General features: G+C 38.5%; 1 protein-coding gene across 4 annotated transcripts in view; it reads right to left on the bottom strand.

The window, feature by feature from the left end:
• ldb2a (LIM domain binding 2a) overlaps nucleotides 1-22,743 on the bottom strand; it is an 87,658-nt gene that overhangs the window by 44,011 nt on the left and 20,904 nt on the right. For all 4 annotated transcript variants that reach the window (XM_076738458.1, XM_076738456.1, XM_076738457.1 and 1 more), the window contains exon 2: nucleotides 21,987-22,089. In XM_076738458.1, the coding sequence (XP_076594573.1) occupies nucleotides 21,987-22,089 (103 nt within the window). The remainder of the gene's footprint in view (nucleotides 1-21,986; nucleotides 22,090-22,743) is intronic.

Below are 22,743 nucleotides of genomic sequence, written 5' to 3'. Positions count from 1 at the left end.
GGATTCCAGTCCAAAGTGGTTAAAATGACTGACCAGGGATTTAGTCTCTCTCTCAAGGATAATCTCTGGCTTTCGAGTTTCTGAGTCTGGTCTCCTCCACCTCATAACCTATACATAAGGTTAGGCTAAAGCAAACAGATTATGGCACCTGAAAACTGAGTAGATCAACAGACTCAGATAGGTAATATTGATTTATTTTTTTTTTTCCAGCCTGTGACATGTGTACAAACCAGGGCTTGCTTGGACCTACAGTATGTGTTGTAATCAATAAGCTAAGCTAAAAATACTATTAAAATCAATCATTACCCCTCAGTGCAAGCTACTGTTGATGATCGTCGAAAGGAGAGAAGCATGGATGAAAACCAAGCTGACATATTGATCTGTGAGCTTAATCGATGGTTGAGGAGAGCCTACACTACTTGGCAAACAAATGTCTGTCTTCATAGACTCATATCTCTATCTAAATACCCATCATGAGCCACCATTACTCGGTCAATGGGGAGGGGTATTAGATCATTGCCAAACCGATTAGGTTAACTGTTTATCAAGCCTCTGACAAACAGGACTGTCGCAAAGTGCTTCACAGAGGACATGCGAAAATATGCGAACAACACAAAGAATAAAAACATGCTCTACCTCTACATTTCAAAAACTCTACCTTAATACAGTACTCACATACCGACAAGAACACTGACAGAGACTATGCATTCATTCAGTCCATACTGGTGACCTTGTTTTAGTCCATTGTAAAAAAAAGTTAAAAACGTTAAAAGGGGGTTTTGTGCTTCACACCTTCTCAAAAATACAACCACATGTTAGGGCTCAGCAACTACGAAGACACCATGTTGAGAACAAGAACTGTGAATGTGAACAGTAATACTCGTACATTCAGTGATGAAAAAAGGAGACGCTTCCCATCGTCGTCCTGTAACAGTAGAGCCCAACCTGCTGGTCAGGACCCACAAGGTCTCATAAAATGAAAAACTAAAAATGTTGCTTAATTTAGTTTTTTTTATTGTTTTTATTCTATGTGCTTGCTTCCTTTTATCATCTTCTTCTTTGCTTTCGCCTGTGTACTCTGTAAACCACTTTGGTTTGCCTTGAGGTATGAAATGTGCTATATAAATAAATTTGCCTTGCCTCGACTTAATTTGTGAATTACTGGATATTTTTAGTTATTGCGGCTTCAAAAAACTATCAAATACAATCCAAGAAAGTAGTTTCACTTTCTGGCTGAACACATGCCGTGTGTTGATGGGTCCAAAGTAAAAATAGCTTTTCACTAAGCAAAAAAAGGTTTAGAAACACTACTCTATATCACAAAGTGAATAAAAAAGTTTAACCACAGTGACTGCAGAACATATAATTACAGAATGATATGGCCTGATAACAGGGCTGCAACTAAAGATTATTTTCATTATCAATTAATCTGTTGATCATTCTCTCGATTAATCCTTTGGTATACAAAATGACGGAAAATTGTGATTTTCCAAAGTTCAAGGCAACATGTTTAAATGTGTCGTTCTGTCAGATCAACACTACAAAACTCAAAAATAAGTTTTTACTGCACTAAAAGAAAGGGGGGCCCAAAAAATTGTTTTTTTGGCTTTTAAAATAAGACACATAATAATGAATCAACTGTCAAAACAGGTCCAGATCAATTTGCTTTCGATCTACTAATTTGATTAATTGACTTATTGCAGCTTTACCTAACTATGTGCAATACATCCATCTAGTAGTTCGTGGTACTATTAACCGACTGAAATACAGCCCAAACCGAATCGTTCCCTCGTTATATAAAGTATAAAAACCAGCTTTAGCCAAATTGCAAACTTCCCCTTTGGTATTTCCTTGCTGAGCCGTGACGGAGAGATACGTCCTGGTAGCTGCATGTAGACTTGTTGCCGGGACAAAACACACACTAACAGTACTCGTACACATGCCTGCCAGGACGAAGATGCACTTTTAACTGCTGAAGCATGACTTTAGCTTTGGCTCAACTTAAGATATACTTCAAAGAGCAAGGACTGTGAATCTTTTCCCCCATCTTTTAAAATGTAGTCGCATTAGAAAGAGATCTCTTCATGGGCAGTATGGACAAAAGGAATGATTACTGAACCCACCAACTCTTTGACTGTACATATGGCATGTGGGTATTGTATTAATTCTGAAATCTGTGTTTACACGTTGACAACAACACAACATACTGTATACAGTACAGAGTCCCAAAAGAGTGGAGAAAGGGTTAAAAACAGCCAGCATATATCTAGAAGCACACTTACACATAGACATACTAGAGCCCGCACTCAAAAGTGTACACACACACACACACACACACACACACACACACACTCGCTCAAACACACACCAGAATGTGGGAATCACTGCCCAGAACATGAAATATTCATCAGTCATAAAACTTTAATTCAATCTCTCTCTCTCTCTCTCGTTCGCTCTCTCTCGTTCGCTCTCTTTCTCTCTCTGTATTTCCTGTCATTTTGGGGGCTGCTGTATTCTATTTTGTGAGGTAAACACTTCCCCCACTGCCCCTGCAACGAGAAACAATAATAGATTTCATTAAAACCCCTTTTGCACAATTGTCGAAACGCACAAGCCAAAGCACATCATTAAAACGCTGCTACATTTCAGATGGAGGAAACCAGTGTTCACGTAGTTCAAAATTACATTTCAAAAAGGAAAGCTGCTGGGTGGCAAAGAGAAGAGCGGCCCGTGTTTAATACTGTGATGCTGAGTTTTAGAGGTCCCCTGTTATCAAACTCATGTCACTCAAACCATGGAATTCAAACCCGGACAAGAAAGGTATAATCATACCAATGCCTCAGTATAGTTTGTAAAAAGAAAAGAGAATCAGGAGCATCTGTGCTTTTATGTTGCATTATCACTGCAGCAATGAGTTTAGGTTCAATTTCACAACCATCAACATTTTAGCAACCAAAAGGCAGGACCACAGTGGATCAAAGCTTGACCAAAGACAAGGCAAAAACTCTTTGTTCCTTAAATTATTGTATATGATGGGGAAATTAATCAAAAAAGGAAACCCTAGCATAAGTTTTCTTATGCTTTTGACAGATGCAGCATGTTTTTTGTTTTTTTTTTGCATGACTCGTTACACATAGAGACATACAGAGGCCCAATAAAAATCAAGACGCTTTTTGTTAAATTTTGATTTGGCATCATGACTGAAATTAGCCTAAAAGTCATAAAGAAAGCAGGTTTTCTAGAGGTGGTAAGTACTTAAGTAGAAAACAGTAATCATATTCGGTTGTAGTCCGCATTGGGAAAACTGAAATATGTTTTTGGTGGACATTTTTCAGATGCAGGACAGTCAGGATGATACAGCACATATGAATGAACATATTGCGACTTTGCATAAATATCCATTAAAAATGTTTTATTATGTTAATGAGAAATACATTTCTGCACATTGCTGTAGCAAATTAGAATATAAACTTCATGTTTATGAGACAGGTTTGTTCTATATAAGACTGACAAAGAGTAAGAAAACAGGAGCTTTGTGCTATTCAGAAATATGATCGACATGCAACTGTCTCAATACTTGTGATGTATATATATATTGAGATGCTGTTGGACAGAGATTCATTTTGAGTTAACGAGCTAAAAAATAGAGTAACGTCATGTGAGTTCTGCACTTAGAAACATGCAGCTGTAACAAGGTGGGCATTCCTTTCCTCCCTGCTCCTTTATCAGCTAACAAGGGTAAGGTTGAGTACACGGCTAGAAAAAAAACCAACAGTAAACAGTCCCTTCTGTGCATAGTACTGTAAAATGTCACATTCACTATTATGTGACTTCAGTGCAACAGTCGCCACGTCGAAGATGGACCCTATGTCCTTCACAGTTCTTCAAAACTGCACTTTAATTTGACAAAACATAGAAGAACGGCAATAAAATAAGATCATATGATGAAACAAGCGCAAAAGAGACTCAAATATTTTGAACATTTGAGTTTAAAAATGTCTTCTTATTAGTATATCTCATTAATACACATAAACTATATCGTATATTATCTATTGAGCAAACCTCATAGTACACAAAGAACCAAACCGAAGCCAAGAGAAGGGCTTTCAACAGCAGCCGCATACTGCTGGTAATTTACAGAGGAAAAAAAATATAGATACTCTATGTCTTCGTCTCGTTTTCTCAACATCTGCAGACCAGTTTCGGCTGAACGGACCTCTATCATTTTGACTTTCCCAGCAGAAATCGTGAGGGAGAGGAAGCGAGAGATAAGGACGAAAGTGTAACAAGAGAGAAAGAAAAACAGCAAAGCATAAAGACAGAGAGAGAGAGAGACACATCTCCAGTCACCCTCATCCAACCTCACGCCACGCGTGGATGGCGACTGTTTGGGCAGAGAGGGAAGCAGGAGGGAAAAGAGAGGATGGGGGAAGGGTGGGGGGGGGAGTCGGAAGTGTTGGGGAAGGAGGAGGGTATGTCCCCCCGAGGCCAGCCCTCATCCCCTCTTCACCTCCATCCATAATTCAACAGGGGCCACCCCCCACCCCCCCAACCACACCGACCCCCAGGGCGCAGCTCCGCGGGGAGGACACAACACGCAGAGCAAGAAGAGACAAAGACACCCCCCCATCACCACACAACCACCACACACACCGCAAATAGTGGACCAAATAGTGCAACACTGAAAAAAATGCCAGAACTCTGCGGTGAGGTGCATCATTCCCCCGTAAGTTCAGTCAAACTCCCGTCACACATACTGTGAGAGGACAAAAGCAGAATATCATCCAACAATGCGTGATGTTGAGTGCTCAACCAGACGCCAAACACTTGATCACGGGATCCTCATAGAGTGAATTAAGAGCTCACACAAACAAACACACAAACACAAACACACGCAGTCTGAGTGTGACTCAGACTCCTGGTGAGCAAGAATCAATGGTAATGAGCATCGCTTTGCACTGTTTGGCCTCTGATAATCGAGCCCTGATCTAAAAGAGGCTGTGATACCTGCTAGGCTCTCAGCAGCTCACCTGGGAGAGGGAGGGGTGGGTTATGGTTATTGGGGTGGGGGGGGGGGGGGGGGGGGGGTCTTTAGGAAACACTGCTTTTGGAGGTTTTAAAATCAATCAATTCCACCCACTGCGATGCAAGTCTTGAAAATTTAAAGCAAATGGGCGACTCTCAAAGCAAACATTTTTTCTAAACAAACAAACAAACAAACAAACAAACAAATAATAAAAAAATAGGTTTGGACAAAATGTAATGTCGACCAGATCGCACTTTCCATCAGCATAACTGAGACATACAAGCTGAACATACAAGAATCTGCAGGTTCACCAACAACATTTAATATTTGGTTTCTCAACAACATCCGCCTGTGGCAACTAATGTCTGATTTTAGGCAACTAAAGCACTTGTTTAAGATGAGGGGGGCCTTTAAGGTGCACTGGCAAGCTATTTGCAATTTGCCTCTCATTCACATACACACTCACACACCAGCTGCAGTGAGCTACCATGCAAGACGCCAGTCTAATCATCAAGGGCAATTTGGTACTTGCGGTCTTGCTGAAGGACACTTGGACATGTTGACGGGGGAGCTGGTGATCAAACTGCCAACCCTGCAGTTGGTGAGCAACTCACTCTTAGTGTAAGAATGAAATTCATTGTTACAGTATTTCTAATCAGAATAAAGGATGAGGTACTCACTGAAATACACCTATAGTGCAAGAATTGGGTACTACAAGTTAAAATCATGTCATTTTTATGCCATTTATTGTCAAACAGGTATATACAAAAGAATGAGCCAACAAGATGAAAAAGCCATTTTTCATATCATTCTGACTTGTGAATTTCTCGTCTGATTTGAGAAGCTGTTTCTGCCATTGTGAGTGTGTGTGTGCATGTGTGTTGAAAGAAGAGTTATTGAGGGATGAAAAAGCGGCACATAAACATTTAATACCTTAAGTAAAGCAGTGCAGGTCCTTTCGTAGACTATGGAGACGGATGGGTCTCCACCACACTGTATTATATATAAATATGGATTTCTCCATGTGTCAATAACTTTACACTGTGAACGTGCACATCAGTGGGTGTGTACATGTGCACTCTGTGTGTTTTTGTACATATGCCAACACTTTTTCTACTGCCTTTGTATTTGAGACCAGGTGTGCCCTCGTTCTGCAATTTTGTGTGTATGTGTGTGTTTGCAGCTGGATGTGTAAGCTTTCAAGCACTCCTTCGCTGCCTCACTGTGTATCAGCATGCTCTCGCTTTTACGGTGTGTTTGTATATGAGCATGTGTGCACAAGCCAGCATGCCTGTGTGTGTGGTATACATACACCGCACGTTTTCCAGGTGGAATTCTTCTTTTACTCTCCAGTGTGTGGATGAAAATGCTATTCATTATTGATAAAACTTCCCTCCCTCTCTCTCAGAGCCCATCTTGTTGACCTTTCTGGAATGTTCTACTGTTAAAAGCTCATGTTGCACTTCACTCGTCATTTTTTCATGAACTGCATGTTTGTCATCATGACTTGTAGCAAACATTCACAAATTCCATTTCAGCAAAACAAATCGCAGATGCGTCGGGTAAGAGACCTCATGGGACTTTCCCTGGATGCTTTAAATGTAATTTCATGTTTATTTCATTTGTTACAACATGTAGGTTCACCATGATTTATAAAGTAAATTCAAACAGTCTTAGTGATCACTGCAATTTCCAAATTCTGAAGATGCTGCAGGGATTTCATGGCATCCCTCCTTAAAAAAAAATCACATAGTGTCAAACAGAATTTGGATTGCTGTATGTTTTGTATGTACAAAATATAATATAAACAAATGAAAAATCTAGTCATTAGATCCCTCCACTCCACCATGTACACACAATGTTTGTCAAACCTGTTTGAACCAAGAAAAAACTCTTTTATTGGCAGTCTTTAAAAACTGCCAATAAAAAAATTCTCACTGTATTTACCATCTAAACGCCATGCAACACACACACAACAGACCGTACATGCTTAGATACATACACACGTATATCCTGTACATATGCAACCATTAGCAGGTAAAACAGACAAGCAAAAATATGAAGCAAAATGAGGAAGGAGAGGAGGTTGATGGAAAGGCAGAAAAGGAGGAGAGAGAGATAGGAGGGAGAGGAGGGTGAAGAGGAGATGGAGAAGAAGCAAGGAGGGAAGGAATGATGAGGATACAAAAGGAGGAATGATTTAGGAGACAAAGTAGCACAGGAGGAAGAAGAAGATGAGTTGAGAAAAGAGTGGGAAGCAAGAAGAGAAGGAGGAGAAGGTAGGAGAGATCAACATGGAGACAAGGTGAGGAAGGAGAAATAGAGGGAGAAGAGGATGGAAGCAGAGGAGAGCTGTTTGCGCCATCTATTGTTTCTCAAACTGGAAGGGGAAGCTGGTTTTGTTTTGCTCCAGGGCACACAGAGTGTGGAGAAACAGGAAGCCAGGGGACCTGCCCATCCTCGCGGACAGCTGGTGCCCTCCGATAGCCATTCCCCCTTCCTGTTAGCTACACTCAATGGTTCCCACCCTGATCCCGGCCACCTGGAAACCAACCCTACTGACCACTCTCCACATAGCCTGTATATAGACGGTTGATACCATATTGTAGGAGGCCTGGTTTTGTGTAGTTCTTTAGGGTTCCCCCTACCGACAGGCTCACCTCACCATATCCAAGAGTCTGATTAATCAGTGATTAAACAGCTTACAAGTAAAAAAGAAGTCAATATTTTCATCCTCTGTGTCTTGCCCTGTTCATGCAGGTCTAACAAGAACAACATTTCCCCAGATTGTCTTTCAGCACTTCAGTAGCTTACTGCAAATATAATGGTAGCTGTGTAGACATTCAATAAGAAACAAGAACTAGTTCTGAGGTAATTTAGGTGCCACCATTACAATTTGACTACCAGAGGACAGAGAAGTTCTTCAACTTTAAAATATTCCACTTAGTATGTACAACGAATCTTCCTCACAATTAGAAAGTAATAATAAAATCCATGATGTGTGTTTATGTTTTGTATTCCGTCTTTCTAGCCAAATTAACATCTTTTATGGGAAAGTGAATTAATTCTACATTCAAATATAGTCACACTTCAGGAATCATAGGATATTTAAGTATGAAGATGTACCCATCTGGGTAAAAGTATTTTCTTCATTCACAGAGCATTTTAAAATAATTTCTAACATCCTATTCATAATTTAGTGCAACATCACACCACTATGATCAGAATCAAGTTATATGTTTGTAGACTACACAAAACACTGCAGAACTAAAGATTTTTTTTCTACTTGCCATGTTGACTCTTTTGCTAACCGAGGAGCTAATGTGCTTGAAATTCTTAACTCTGCAGTTATTGTAAAGGAAAGTTTTAGCCATCAGTTATGTGTTGTTATAAAAAAGTCCAGAATAGTTAATAGGACATTTTTTATGGTAAATTATGGGCCCTCCTGCCAGCAGCTAAACGTCATAGCTCACTGCTCCACTATCATGCCCATAATCCCAATAAGGAGAGGACCTCTCGGATGTTCCTTCTATAGAAACTAGGTCGGGTTCAAGTCTCTTTCAGATAAATGCAGAACTGCAGAAACTTAACATACTGTTTTCCAAAATTAGAGCATTCTTCTTATTCCTACGCTTTGTTCCACACATATACAAACAAACTCGGGTGCTGTTGCTTAAAAACTCTGAAGTGTGTTCTTTTAATGTTATACTTTCCTTCAAGTCCTTTGTTGAAAGCACTCAATAAACAAAACTGATTTGGTGGAAGTGAAGTAATGGCACACAAGAAAATACTAATGGCGCACAATAACAATTTTAAGGAAAGAGTCCTCTGTTTTGTTTTGCTAAAAATGAATTGCAGGTATCTCCTAATGTGCTTTACTTTCATGCCAGCAGGCTTTTTGTGCAAGAGTAGGCGTCAATTATTTCAGATATTGGATATTGTTTTAGAACGAAAAGGCTACGATTCCCAGCAGCCTCAGAAGAACCCCATTATGTCTTTAAAAGGCCTATCTCTTTCTTCTCTGGTCAAACAGTCCAACAAAACCCCTGCTCATGTCTGCGGTTGTATATTTTCATCAGACTCTCGGATAAAATGCACACTGTGCTTACACCCACAGATTCGCACATACTGCATTATACAATCATTTGGAGAATAACAGAAATCCAAACTGGATTCACATCAATTCAAGCCTCACTTATTGATTGGCATGACTGTTAAAGGTTGATTAAGAAAAGAGAATTATAAGGGTATCATCCTGTCTTTGCCTCTTGCTCACTCGGAGTTCACTTTGATGGTAATTCCTACAAATTTTAATTGCAGCTGTTTTTAAGGCTAAAAAAAACTTTATATCATGGTCTAATATTCACAAATTATTTTCCACTTAGCACAGGGACTTAGAGCTGTATTTGCAGGCAGTATGTTTTCATAAACGCTGCATGCATAAAGGGAAGTGACTCATTTAAAATATTCATTATCATAAAATGTTTAATATACTGCAGTAAATTAAACAACAAAATACATTTAATTATTGATGACGAATGCACCTAAAACATATGATTGAGACATTTCTATGAAACTCCACAGTGCAGTATTATCTATTTTAATAGTATTTCCAAATGTTACAAGCGGTAACAAGGCAAAATAGAGGAAAGAGGTATAACCAAAAGTGGAAAATGTATGACAGGAACATATCTCTTTTCTTATGTCATGCCAGTACATTGACGGTACCTGATAGGGAGTTGACAGCTACATACAGACATGTTGCTTCTGTCTCTCGTCGTGTGAATCGAGCGACTGCTTCTGATAATTGTTGGTGCCTTTAAAATGAGCTGGCCTCACTCCGAAATTGCCACAGTAAGAGATCGATTAATCATTTCACCATAGAAATATAGCTTCTATGGTGAAAGAAACATCACCGCCATGTTCATCCTACTCAACTCTAACTCAGACATGTGGCATTCAATCTGATTGGCTGCACAAACCACACACAGAGAGGAGAGGAGGCCGGTTGCAGCGAGGCAACAATAACAAGCTTATCGCTGGGTGACAAGGTCAGAAATAGTAAAACTCTTTTTGTTCTGGCACTGACCAAACAATCAACTACACAAACTCAATACATTGTAGTTAGAGGTTATATATAAAACAACAAAACCACAAACTTCAATTAGACTTTCAAACTCATTCCCTTAATATTTATTCAAAACAATAAATGTGTACTTTTTTACATTTTAATAGCCAATTAAGGCAGCGTCACAGGTCGCAAGGACTTCAAACAAATAGCAAAAAATAAACTACCTTATTTAGTGCTGAATAGTTTTCTCAAGTCAAAATAGAGGGCTGCAACAGGATTGGGATCTCATATGTCCTACTGGACCCAAATCCAATGTTGTGGTTGCAGGATATTTATACTATTACATGATGTGGCGCATCATCAGAAGATGAGCTCATGAAGATACATGAGAACAGGAGAGGCTAGTTGTATTAGATTTAACTCTATATTCAAATGCACCGCCTTACAGTAAACCTAATCAAAGTGAGAATGGTTGCTTAACTTAGATTAAATTTTGTCTCAACAGCATGTAAAAAACGGAACGTGGACTAGCTTATTGTTAGTAATCATTTGATTGTAGTCTTGTAGACATGAAGGTATAAACATCTCATTATGAAAGTTTTGTGAATAGTGCAAGCCCATCCAGGCTGGACGTATCTGTATGCATGATACAAAAATAAAAAAGTAAGTGCATCATTATTTACATTATTGATGCACTTAGGATTATACTACCAAGTAATGCTTCAGTTTAGTTTGCACCTCTTTATCTCTACTTGGTCAGATACTGATCATTTTCCTATAAACAGCAATTCCATTTAATTAATTTGCCATCTCTAATTCAGATAAGGCCTGTAAATAATAATGGTGACACTTGTGACACTAGACCTTCCAGCATCTTTTCTGTATTGGTTTTTATGAGAGACCACATTAACTATTAGAGAAACATAACTTTTTTCATCCACTTTCATTTCTTAGTCTCTCAAGTTGGAGCAGTTCTTAGGCATATACTAAGGCTTATTTTCAGTTCACATCTTCGAAAGGTGGCTCATTAAACAGTTGAGTAACTGTAATAGCATTTCTTTAGATTTAGAAAAAAATCTATAAGGGCTAAATGCGTCTTATTTTCCCTGCAGGACGGGGCACACAGGATTTCAGAAGAAAGCATTGTTGCAGGCGGGTGTTCAGACAGGAGAGGGATCGTGGATCTGCGGGAGCCAGCGGTAATGGTCAGACTGTGTGGACTGTGTAGACCTCTGGTAAAAACTTACTGATAGAGACACACAAAGACTGTTTTGTGTTACCACAGAATGAAATGAGCACCTCAGACACAGCCTCATCAAAACCTGTGTGCTGTGAGCTTCACAAAGCTGGTATTTACTGCTCGACTGTCATTTAGAAACCTTCCCTATCCAAGGCCACAGTATAAAGTTGAATACAGGGTTAGAGACACAAAACATAGATCAGCAAGCCGTGGAAAAAAGTAATTCAGTCATTTAAAAGCAGCTTCATAATGACCATGATGAAGTCAAACACCTTACATGGCCTCACCAACCAGCATCTCTAAACACTTTTGAACCTTTTCCACATACATAAAAGAACTTGAAGAAAGGTCCAATATTTTACTACACAGACTGACAATTAAATGACCGTAATCTAAAAAAAAATTAAATACTGTCAAAGTTTCTGAATTAATCGCAATTCGGATCGAAAGTGGCAGAAAAAAATCTGCAACAATTTGATGAATGCTTAACTATGAAAGTCATTTATCCAGCAAAAATGTCAAACTGGCAAAGGGAAAACTGGTCCTGGCCTCGCAAATGTGAGGATTTAGCAATGTCTCTGTTTTATATCATTGCAAGCCAAGTATCTTAGGGTTTTGGGATTGTCGGTCAGACAATAATCATATTTATAAATATTTAATTAAAAAATTATTAATAATAAAAATAAAACATAGTTACAGCCTTAGGTTAAAGTTAATGTGGAGGATGAAATAACCCTACTCTGTATTAAATGTCTATTATTCAGATATTGCAGACCACTTACAGTATTTTGCCTGATCATATGCATTAAATGGATTTCTACACCCTCGCAGTGATTTTCCACTGTTTCTCTGAAGGGTAAGCTGTCATTCAGTCCTCTTTCCTACTCTCTGCATTTCTCTCCATCATTCTCTCTTTGCCCAATTCATTTTGACACATAGAAACTTGATTAGCACATTGTCAACTGTCAGAAATATCACGAAAACAACACAAGCGTAGTTTACAACAGATGGCAGTGTCGAACTATGCAGGAACAGAAGAGACAGCAAAATGTTAAGGCTATATATTTTGGTTTAAATCTATAATTTCTATTGCTCCTCTCTCCCTCTGTCTCTCTCTTTGTGGCCGATCCAGCACTGTGGTTCCCAGGCTCGGCTCGACTGTCAATCAGCAGCATCCTACATCTCAGCGCTGCAGCTGAGCCAGGGCCGCATCATCCCGCCTGCCAATCACTGCTCTACACCTTCAATCCATCCTATCCATCTCTCTGTAAAGCAGCTTCGCACACCGCCCCCCCCCCTCCCCTCCTCCTTTCAAAACAACCCCCTCCACAGAAGCATTGAGATCCCCCTTTAACTCTCGAACCAACACACGCGCACTAACATGCACACGCAACCATTCGCCATCGCTCGAACAGACAAAACACACTCACAATAAGATACAGATACAGAAGGCATAGATGCACACACATGAACACACATGCACAAACAGACAGGCAGGCCGACGCTGCACCACTCCCATACCTTCATTTGGGACTCCACCTCTCCTTCTCTTCATTCCACCACCCAATTCAATAATACAAGCCCCCTCCGACAAGCCCTTCCCCAAACCCTCCGCTGTCAATCTTTTATTCAACAGAAAGGGAGTCAGATCACAGCACTAGACTTATCCTACTCTTTCAGACCTCCATTCAGGTTCGTTTGCACAGATACTGCATTAACCCAATCTGTAAACATCATTCTCATTACAACCCTGATTCCACAAAAGTTGAGATGCTGTATAAAACGTAAATTAAAAACAGAATACAATAATCTTCAAATGAACTGCGGTTTCCGAAGTGTTGCTGAGCTCATGCAGTAAAATCCTTTATACAATCCTGTGTTTCAAAAGGTGGTGAACCTTCAGCTTTATGCAGCTTTTTAGCCTTTTTTAGTATATTGTTTTAATTTTATGGCACATTTACTGTATGGTTCAGTCAGTCCTTTTTAGCTACTTTCACCAAACTAACTCTAATAATACCACTAATTGCAAGAATGCAATCTGCCTAGCACCATATCACAGAAAAACACAGTTGGCAACTTGCTGGTGAACAAAGTAGAACATTTAGCAGTTAAAAGACCTTCATATTTTCTCAGAGGGAGAAGACCAAAACAGGCAAAAAAGGCAGAAAATATTGGAATGACATTCCTCATGTGTCCAGAAACCTGGCTCCAGAGTGATGGTAATGTTACAACATTCGGCTTTAGTTAGTAAGTCACAACAGTCACAACAGCCACATAAGGCTATAAAGCTTACCAGCTTCTCTCAGTTTTTCTTTCCCCTAGTGGTCAGAAATTGATAAATGCAGCTTTAATATCGCTTTGAGACAAAGGAGACATCACATTTTTACAGCACTAATCTAAGTGAACATAAAGATGACATATTTTCCAGTTCTCATGTACTTAATTTTAAATGTGTTTAGAGAACATAACATTTTTGCGAGCAAGTTGAGGGCTTAACAGCAACCATACCAGGTTTGTTTAGATCTCATCATGTTTGTTTCAGGTCTGCTACAGAGTAGTACGATGCTAAATACACTTCTAAGTGTTTTGTTTGCAGCATACAAATTCCTTTTGTTTGGAATAAAACCATTTGAATCGATACAGTGAGTAAAATGATTAATGCCTTTCAGAAGAAGTTTTATAAATGGGACAAAATACAGGAGCCTGGTCATTACTGCAGAGTATAACCCTGATGAGAAACTGCGCATTAAATCTTCTGCTGTTTATGCTAAGGCATAAAATAAACTGACAAAGCAAAATGTCACACATGAATAAAATCTGCTGAAGTCATGTTTAATTGTACATATAAGAAGACTATTTTTAGATACAATCAGACCAGACTATGACTTGCTAAAAGTGCTCATTATTATGTTGCTGGTATGTGCCAGATTGACCTAAGATGTAAACATCATCACATTTCCAACTAGACATAATGTGTTTACTGATGAAAAACTTCCCAGTTTTAATTCATAGCACCTAGTGAGTTCCTTGTTAAGCTTCCATCATGGAGAGGCAGTTTTGTTCATCCCTTCACTCGTATAAAACTGTTTCCCTGTGTTTTCTTCCTCCTCATTATGTCCTCATGCTTGCTTAAAGATTATTAGCTGTGGTCATTTTATCGCTGCAATTATTGCGTGCTGCAATGCAAGAATAACTAGATGAATTGTAAATGTGTTGTGAATCACTTTCTCAGTTTGCCCTGAATCAGCCCACTAAACACGCAGAGTTTTCCCTCTCTTGTTTGAACTACATCTAAAATGAGCCTTGCTCTTTGATTGCATCATGGAGTGCAGCTTTCATCAGATGCCTCAAAGATTGCAGAGCCACACAAGGTACTGGGGCGAATGTTAAGGCCATGGCAATTGGGGGTATAATTAGATAGAGTTCCTGAATATTCGGTGGAGAAAACAATAATTGGCCTACGAAGATGGAGAATTGTTTTACACACATACAAAGGTGCACAAAAATGCACCAAAACACTCTCCCTCCACAGATGAAATGGGATGCCAACAAGTACACATTAAAAATATAAACTTCTATTAAAGCAATATACTGTCATAGCAATACAAGGCTTTAATAAGTTTTATTTCCAAAGATGCTATAAAATATTATGACATATTGGAGACTACAAATTCTCACTGCTCACATTTAGTGCTCTTCAGATCTTTGCAACAACAAGGCGAGGCAAGAAATAATGCAATCTGTCTGGATAAGCTGCTTATGTCGTCTTCTGACATGGTTATTGTTACTGATACATGTAGATTACAATTAGACCCAACAGACGATCTGGGGAAGTTTGCTTTTTATTAGTGACACAGGGTGGGAAATTATTCATACAGCAGTCACATGCTCTGCCTCTTAAGACTGTCAAATCTCTGCCCTTTCACCAAACTGTCATTTGAAGGTTTTCTATCTCAGTATTCTCAGCTGGCTGGAAGAAAAGTAAAATTACCTTGTTAATTTGGGGTTATGCTAACCACAGCAGCCAGTGAAAATACCCTGTCTTTGAGATTAAGGTAGCAACACATTTCATTTTGATTTGTTGATTTTGTTGTTATTAATCAAATAACCACTGAGTAAAATGTCGGAAAACAGTGAAAACTGCCCGTCACAGTTTCCTAAGTCCAAGGTGGCACCTTGAAAATGCTTGCTGTCCAATGCCAAAGGTACTGAGCTCACAGCGAAATTAAACTGAAAAAGCAACAAATGCTCACATTCAAAAAGAAAAGCTGACCCTTTGGAGAAAAAGATAATCAATGACGCATAAGGGAAGCAGTGTCAGGGTGTCTGTGCAATATAAAGCAGTCGGCCAAACAACATACTGCAAGCGTTCTACATGGTTGTTTCCTCCAACCAACAGTCCAAAACCCAAAGATACTCAGTTTACGATAATTTTAAATAGAGAAAAGCAGCAAAATACTCCAGTATGAGGAGGTGGAATCAGTGAATTTGATTTGATCAACATTTTTGGTTCATAACTGAGCTAATAATAAATCAGTTGTTAATCTTCTGTTGAAAACAAATTGTTTTGTCTACTATTTGTTTCAGCACTGCATGAGATACAGTCTAAAGCCACAGTGAGGTGGATTTACCATGGTTTAAAGCAAGAGTAAGACTAATCAGGGTTGGAGAAACTTGCTCCATAAAGTTGCCTGTTTGAATCACACAATCACAGGAAAAAATATACTGTAGTGGGGGTGCAAGTTAAGAGAAGGTCTCTTAACATTTCAACAGCCACACTTCAGTCTTTTGCAGCAGCAGACCCAATACGTCTGTTAAACTAAAACTTTGTTGATCTTAGGTCAAATTGTGTATGGTCTCGTTAATTGGTCAGTCAGGAAATAGTGAAAATCCCCATTATAATTTCACTCTTTCAATCTTGAGGCAACGTCTTCAAATAACTATCCAAAAGTTCAAAACCCGAAAGATTAAATATCTCAATGTGTCAAATAAAAAAGCAGCACATCCTCACATTTTGAGAAGCAGGATGAAGCAGACATTTTGCGTTTTGCTTGATAAATGACTTGATTAATCGATTATCAAAATTGACAAAGTTGATGATACATGTTCTATCAACTAATGAATCTGCCCTGGCTAAGCTGTCAGAATTGATTTCTGAATAAAGAATTGCGGGATAGAAAACACAGCAACAGAGCTAAAGAGTGCTCATGAAGGACTGAAATGCATTAGTGTTCATCCTCCAACAATTATCACACAAGCATTTCCAATATGATGCATTTCCTCTGAGAAGCCACAATGAACACCAGCTGGAGACAAGTTACAAAACACCTTAACACAGGTCCATGCAATAAAAAAAACAGATTAGTTAAATTGGCTTTTCTAATTTTTCCTCTGCTGAACGTTATGAAATTAGAGCACGTCAGACTGGAGTGAAATGATTGTTTCCTTGTAATTATCGTATAAGCTACTGTATGACTCAAAAAACATAATTCAGTTTCAACAAGGATTGGATTTCTTACACTTATACCTCCATATATTACACAGAAAGTGTCTCAATGGAATAATAAAACGCTTATGATTGTTTTAAATGGAATATTAAAGAAACATCTGAACAAAAACAAACTCAAATATAACATGTGTTTTACAAGCTGCAGTTGTATAATGAAACACATATATGAAGACTTGCCATTTTCATTTGCTTAGTATATTTGATGTTAAAAGATACAAATATTCTCTGTTCAGGTTAGAAATGCCATAACAAATGTTGTGTGATACTGTAGAGCATAAAGCTCCAAAATAATAAGCACACCCCACCACTTTAGCCTTAGGACTCGCATCCAGAATCCATACTGCTGCATATTGAGAACTTCTTTGTAAACATGTCCTACTCAATACTGTCTTAAAAGACTTTGTTCCACTGAAAAATGTTACGACCTTTTGTTGTAACTCTCCCAACATGTATGGTTGGCCCTTTTAACCACTGGTAACCACTCTCCACCTCCTACACCCTCGCATCTCCACTGGTCAGTGCTGCTCTGACCTGCGTGACGATAACTACATATATCTGCGCTTTTTGTAGGGCTGCAAGCAAAGATTATTTCAGAGTAAGGCCAGTGGTGGTCACATTTACATTTTGTATGTTAGGCAGTTAGCTGATGCACTTGTACAGAGTGATGAACACTGAGCGCAACAGCAGAGTGAGCTTAAATTTCTGGACTGCCAACAGTAAAATCAAAAAAACAAAGGATGCTGGAGTCAAAACCCGCTGATAACAGACAGGACAGAAATTCCTGCGCCACAAGAATGATTCTGTATAATAGAAAAGGTGCAGAAGAAAGCTTCGGGGAGAAAAGAAGACAATCCTGTTTTTGTTCCCCTAAAAAACAGTATATTCACATATGCAAATACTGCAACTGTTTAACAAATGATACACGCCAAGCCACATATTAGTATATTTATCTTTACATAACTATTCTATTGTGTTCATTTTGTCACCACAATGTTCATATCATATAGTCACAGTATAAAGAAATCCTTGCAGCTTATGAAGGGGATATTTAGTGCACACTCAGACATGGCTGCATTTAATTCAATTTAAAAGTACTTAGAAGTTCTAGTTTTCTTTGTTTCATCCACAGATGGAAGTTTTGATAGATTCATTTAGATTGGAGTAGACAGTGAAATAAACACTTTAATCTGCTTGCCTTGTGAAGTGAAAGAAAATCAAACTACAACAAATGTCTCAAACCCAAACAAAATGAATGCAGGTAAAAGGTTACATCCTTTTTACTGATATGCAGTTATAAAATTAGAGATTTTATTCATACACTGTTGGATTGCGATATTCTTTGATTTCTCAATCTTGAAATAAATTGGAGTGAGTGATTGACAAGCAATGGTTTGAGTAATTTTCTGGAGGAACAAAAATAACAAAAGTTTCTTTTTCTTAGTCATCCATGAGATTAAACTGAAAAACTTTGGGTTTGGGACTGGACAAACAAAACAAAACAAACAAATACACAACATGTAGACCTCAGGTGGGGCTTTGGAAAGCTGTGATGGGAATTTTTTTTGACCAAATGATTAACTGGATGATTGGCAGATTAATCAACAATAAAAGTACTCCATAATTTCCATATTTACTTTTTTAAATTTCTTGTAGAGTAGCATTAGCTGCAACAAAAGTATCATAATAGATGGAAATATCTTGAAATACAGGCTAACCGGCCAAACCGGTTTTAACCATCACATGATATAAAAACAAAAATAAAGTGATGCATGTGTGTCATAAACATTGCCTTACTTACTTTTCCTAGTTTTCTCACTTTTGAAATGAAGCCAGTCACCAAGGTGTATCCATACCAAACAGAAACATTAAAATATGTTAGCATGGAGCACAAGAGCCTCACATCTGCAGCGGACTCGGGATGATGTGTCTACGTTATAATAATTTATGGAAAGTTAACCCATACCTCATTTTCCCAAGTACGCTTACATAACCTAAAGCAAGACATTGAAATCCTCTTACCTGCTGAATCATTCTAAGTCGTTCAGTAGCTGTAGCTAAAATTAACAAGGTTACGACAATGAGAGCGACAATGACAAGTCTTCGCTGTATGATTCACTGTCCTGTTGTTGTCTATATATAATGCTGCCAATGAGAAGCCTAGACAGACAACATCATCACTTTCAGAAGGTGTCATTCTTAGTTTTTCTTTTGACTCAGATCTGTAGCTGGGTACATGAGGGTGGTGGATTTTTCCCTGGTGTTTGTGTGTCTTTGTGCATGTGTGTAGCGTTGCACACCTGAATGTGAATCGAGGAACGCTCGCGAGTGACGGTGAGTCATCATCGCCATGGTGTTAAGCCTCCTGTTCCCGGGGGAACAGGGTTACCGTCTCTACACCACTGGGGATTTTTATTTTTACATTTGAAAAGCAAACCAGGGCCCAGCTCACAACAATCCTCCACTCCCTCTCTCCTCTCTCTCCTCCATGACTGAGCTGAATCACACACACACACACACACACACACACAAATACAGCAGACGCTACACACATCTCCTCATTTCAGAGCACCACGTCCTTATCTATGTCTGTGTGATATTCAATATGTTTCAGATATCAAAACATGAACCTATGCAGATGAGATGAAGGGGACAATATCACAAACTCAATAACAGCCTCTCTGCTCTGTCGTTTGCTGCTGAAGACCACATACTGTAGCTGCAGTCTTGGTGTTTCTAACTCCGTACACAGAATCACGTGTTGAGAACATTTCCTGACATCCAGGCCCTTGCATCCTTTATATAAAACCAACACTGAACTAGAGCCTATGAGAATAGAGTAAATCTTACGACCTGGAAATTTAACTTAAAGCAATAGGTTAACACTTCATAACATTTTAAGGCTTTATTTCTGGGAGTTACAAGAGATGATCGATACCACTCATGTCTGTGAGTTAAGTATGGAGTTAGAGCTAGACGGCAATGAGCTTGGACTTCACACAGAAGTTACAGGTAGTTAAAATTGACAGGAAAGAATGGGAAACACCTCTAAAGCTCATCAGTTAAACATTTGTGGATTTGGGGGGAGTTACATGGTGTAAAAGATTTAACGGCCCTCAACCTCACTGAGACGCCAAGATTCTATCAAGTCAATGTTGTTCGCCAAGAAACTCTTAGAGCTATTAACGTCCCCTAAAAACTCATAATGTTGTTTTTACATTTCTGTTTTGGTTTAAACAAACAGCACGTGTGTTAATTGGTGTGCTTGAGAGATATTGGTGGGCAGATTTTTGAACTTTGCACAGAGCAGACTAGCGGTTTCCCCTCATCATACTTTGCGAAGCTAACCGTCTCCTATCTCCAGCTTCATACTTAATGCACATACTGGTCTTCAGCTACCTCTGAGCAAGACAACATATTTCCAAAAACTATACTTTAAAGCTGACATGATTTCTCTCAAAGAACTAATATTAAATTGACTAAATGAGTAGCCTACAGCACACCAACAACTCAAGGAGAACACAGTTGGACCCTAAAGTATTGTTCCCCTACTGAAAATTCCCCAGTGAAAGTTTCCTTTTAATGATATCCTCCATGTTCATTAACGTAGAAACGAGGGAGTCTCCAGGATAATCTGAAGATACTATAGGTTTTGTTCTGGCCATCGGTTTTCATTATTTAAATGCTGTTTCTAAGAAATCATGTTTTATTCTGTTAGTTTGGTATAGTAGTTGGTCTAAATAGTAGGAATGGGTCATGATTTTTTAATTTTCCATTAATCATTAAAATAAAAAGAACTGAATCTTCAAAGAATGGTGGAATAGTTCCCAGTGAAAATCGAATACTATTTTTGCCCATCCCTACTAAATACTACAGCGAAAATGAGCCTCAGCCACTGTTGCTATGGAGAGGAAGCAGGCAGATGCACAAATGCGAACTGTAGCAAATTATTTGTTGTTGTTGGAAACAAAACGCCAAATTTTCCAAATTCATCCGAAATGACCTAGAATTTAAAAGGGAACTGATATAAACTGCTAAATATTTTATTTTGAAATGCAAAGTTTTAGCTTAAGCTCGCTAATACTGATTTTTAAAGGCTATGACTGGGAGCCTCCTTGGGAGTTGCAGTTGCAGACTTTACTCTTAACATGTTTATGTAAACAGTGTCCACTGGACCACTGGGACAAAGTTGAATCATACACTCCTGGAGGCTGTAGATCATGAGTCATATTTCCAAAAACAACGCACATCACATGCCAGTCAGTCTTTGTGAGTTTTACATCAGCAGCTCATTGCTCAATTATTTATAAATAGATTTCACAGAATTGATTCAGAATTAAAAAAGACCTGGATAAATACCTAGGTGAATACATCATTTTCCTACCCTTGATGTCTGTGCAGATAATGAACATGACTTTTACATTTGTAAGCTAGGAAGCCCGACATGACTCCTCCAACGTCTCAAACCCTATTGGAAATAAAATGCCTAGATAGCAGCATACTGTCGTAAAGCACCGGCATTGTGATCTTGTACAAAGGGAGATGTTTTGTGAAGTGTCTCAATACAGATATACCCAATAATTGGTCTATTTTCAAGACTGTGGTTTACATTTACATCTTTATCTAAAAAGCACAGGCCACAGTACAGGCCTGAGATGAAATTTTCACAGAGAGGTTACCAGAAGTTATGTGTGGTGTGCACAAATGTGCAGCAATCAAATACATAAGAGAAAACTATTGTCAGAAGATGGAGCAAGTAAAAGCACAATGCAGAAATGTTTGACTCAGTGCTACAGATCTTTTCTTTTCAGGTTAACAGTTTTTTTTCTTAGAGGTCTTTAAAGGAATTTTGGGAAGAAAAGTGGAAAATACCAAATACCCCCCCATTTCATTACCTTTCATGAAGGATGTGCAGACTGTAATGTCATAAATGCATATACCATCAGTAAGTTATGGTGTGCGCTGAGTTTTTTCACTTTCAAATAAAAAGAAAACAAAAGATACTCATGCATCTTATTTAAACTCACATAAAGAATAATATGTTTCAGCTGACTTTTTCTTTGAAAAGAATTCAATAATTCCCAATTTGAAAACGTAATTATTGCATTATTGGTGGTGTTCAGAAATACTAAGGGCCTCTTACTGTATCTCTTTGGTCCATCTTCGAGGCAGAAGGAGAGTGTGAGAGTGGCGTCCTCCTCAAAAAACTCTGTAGCAAAGGCATCCCACCACAAACTGTCACTTTCCTGTTGAAGGACAAAAAGAAGAGAACAGTTATACCAACATGAACACTCAAATTACAGAATATGTAGTATGTAAAAGGTGTGCCCTCCGTCGTCTAAAATAACCATGAGTTGTTTCAGTTTGGCATGAAACTCTTCATTTTCTTCTATTATTTAATAACTCAGTGAATTTCCTTTATCCAGGTTGTTGCTCTTGTGCTGCTGCATTTTTTTTTTTACATAAATTCAATATTGATTCATTCTGATAAGACAAAGATATTGTGGCCATGCAGGCTTTTCTTTCAGACAAGATAAAAAAAGAACATTGTTTTTTGATATACAACATGAAGTCAGCAGTGCAGGGCAAGTATTCCCTTTATTGTAGATTGGCTTCCTTGTTCGTTTTCATTAAAGTGAATTTTATGAGCTTTATTTAAATCACTGTTAGGGTTTACAAAGGGCTTCAACAATCAAGTATGGACCGTAAAACAGTCAAATACAAAAACAAATTATGACACGGCCATAAAAAGGCATCACAATATGAAGGATAAGAACAAAAGGCTAACAGCTAGAAAAATGAATTAAAAGCATATCAAAACATGTCTACAACTCAGGTTTAAAAAAAGTGATCCCAAAAAAGGATGCTGGCTGCTGACCTAAGCCTCCCATACAGGTCGA

The sequence above is a fragment of the Chaetodon auriga genome, chromosome 9 (assembly GCF_051107435.1).
Source record: "Chaetodon auriga isolate fChaAug3 chromosome 9, fChaAug3.hap1, whole genome shotgun sequence".
Taxonomy (NCBI): domain Eukaryota; kingdom Metazoa; phylum Chordata; class Actinopteri; order Chaetodontiformes; family Chaetodontidae; genus Chaetodon; species Chaetodon auriga.
This window is presented reverse-complemented; position numbering and strand designations above follow the sequence as displayed.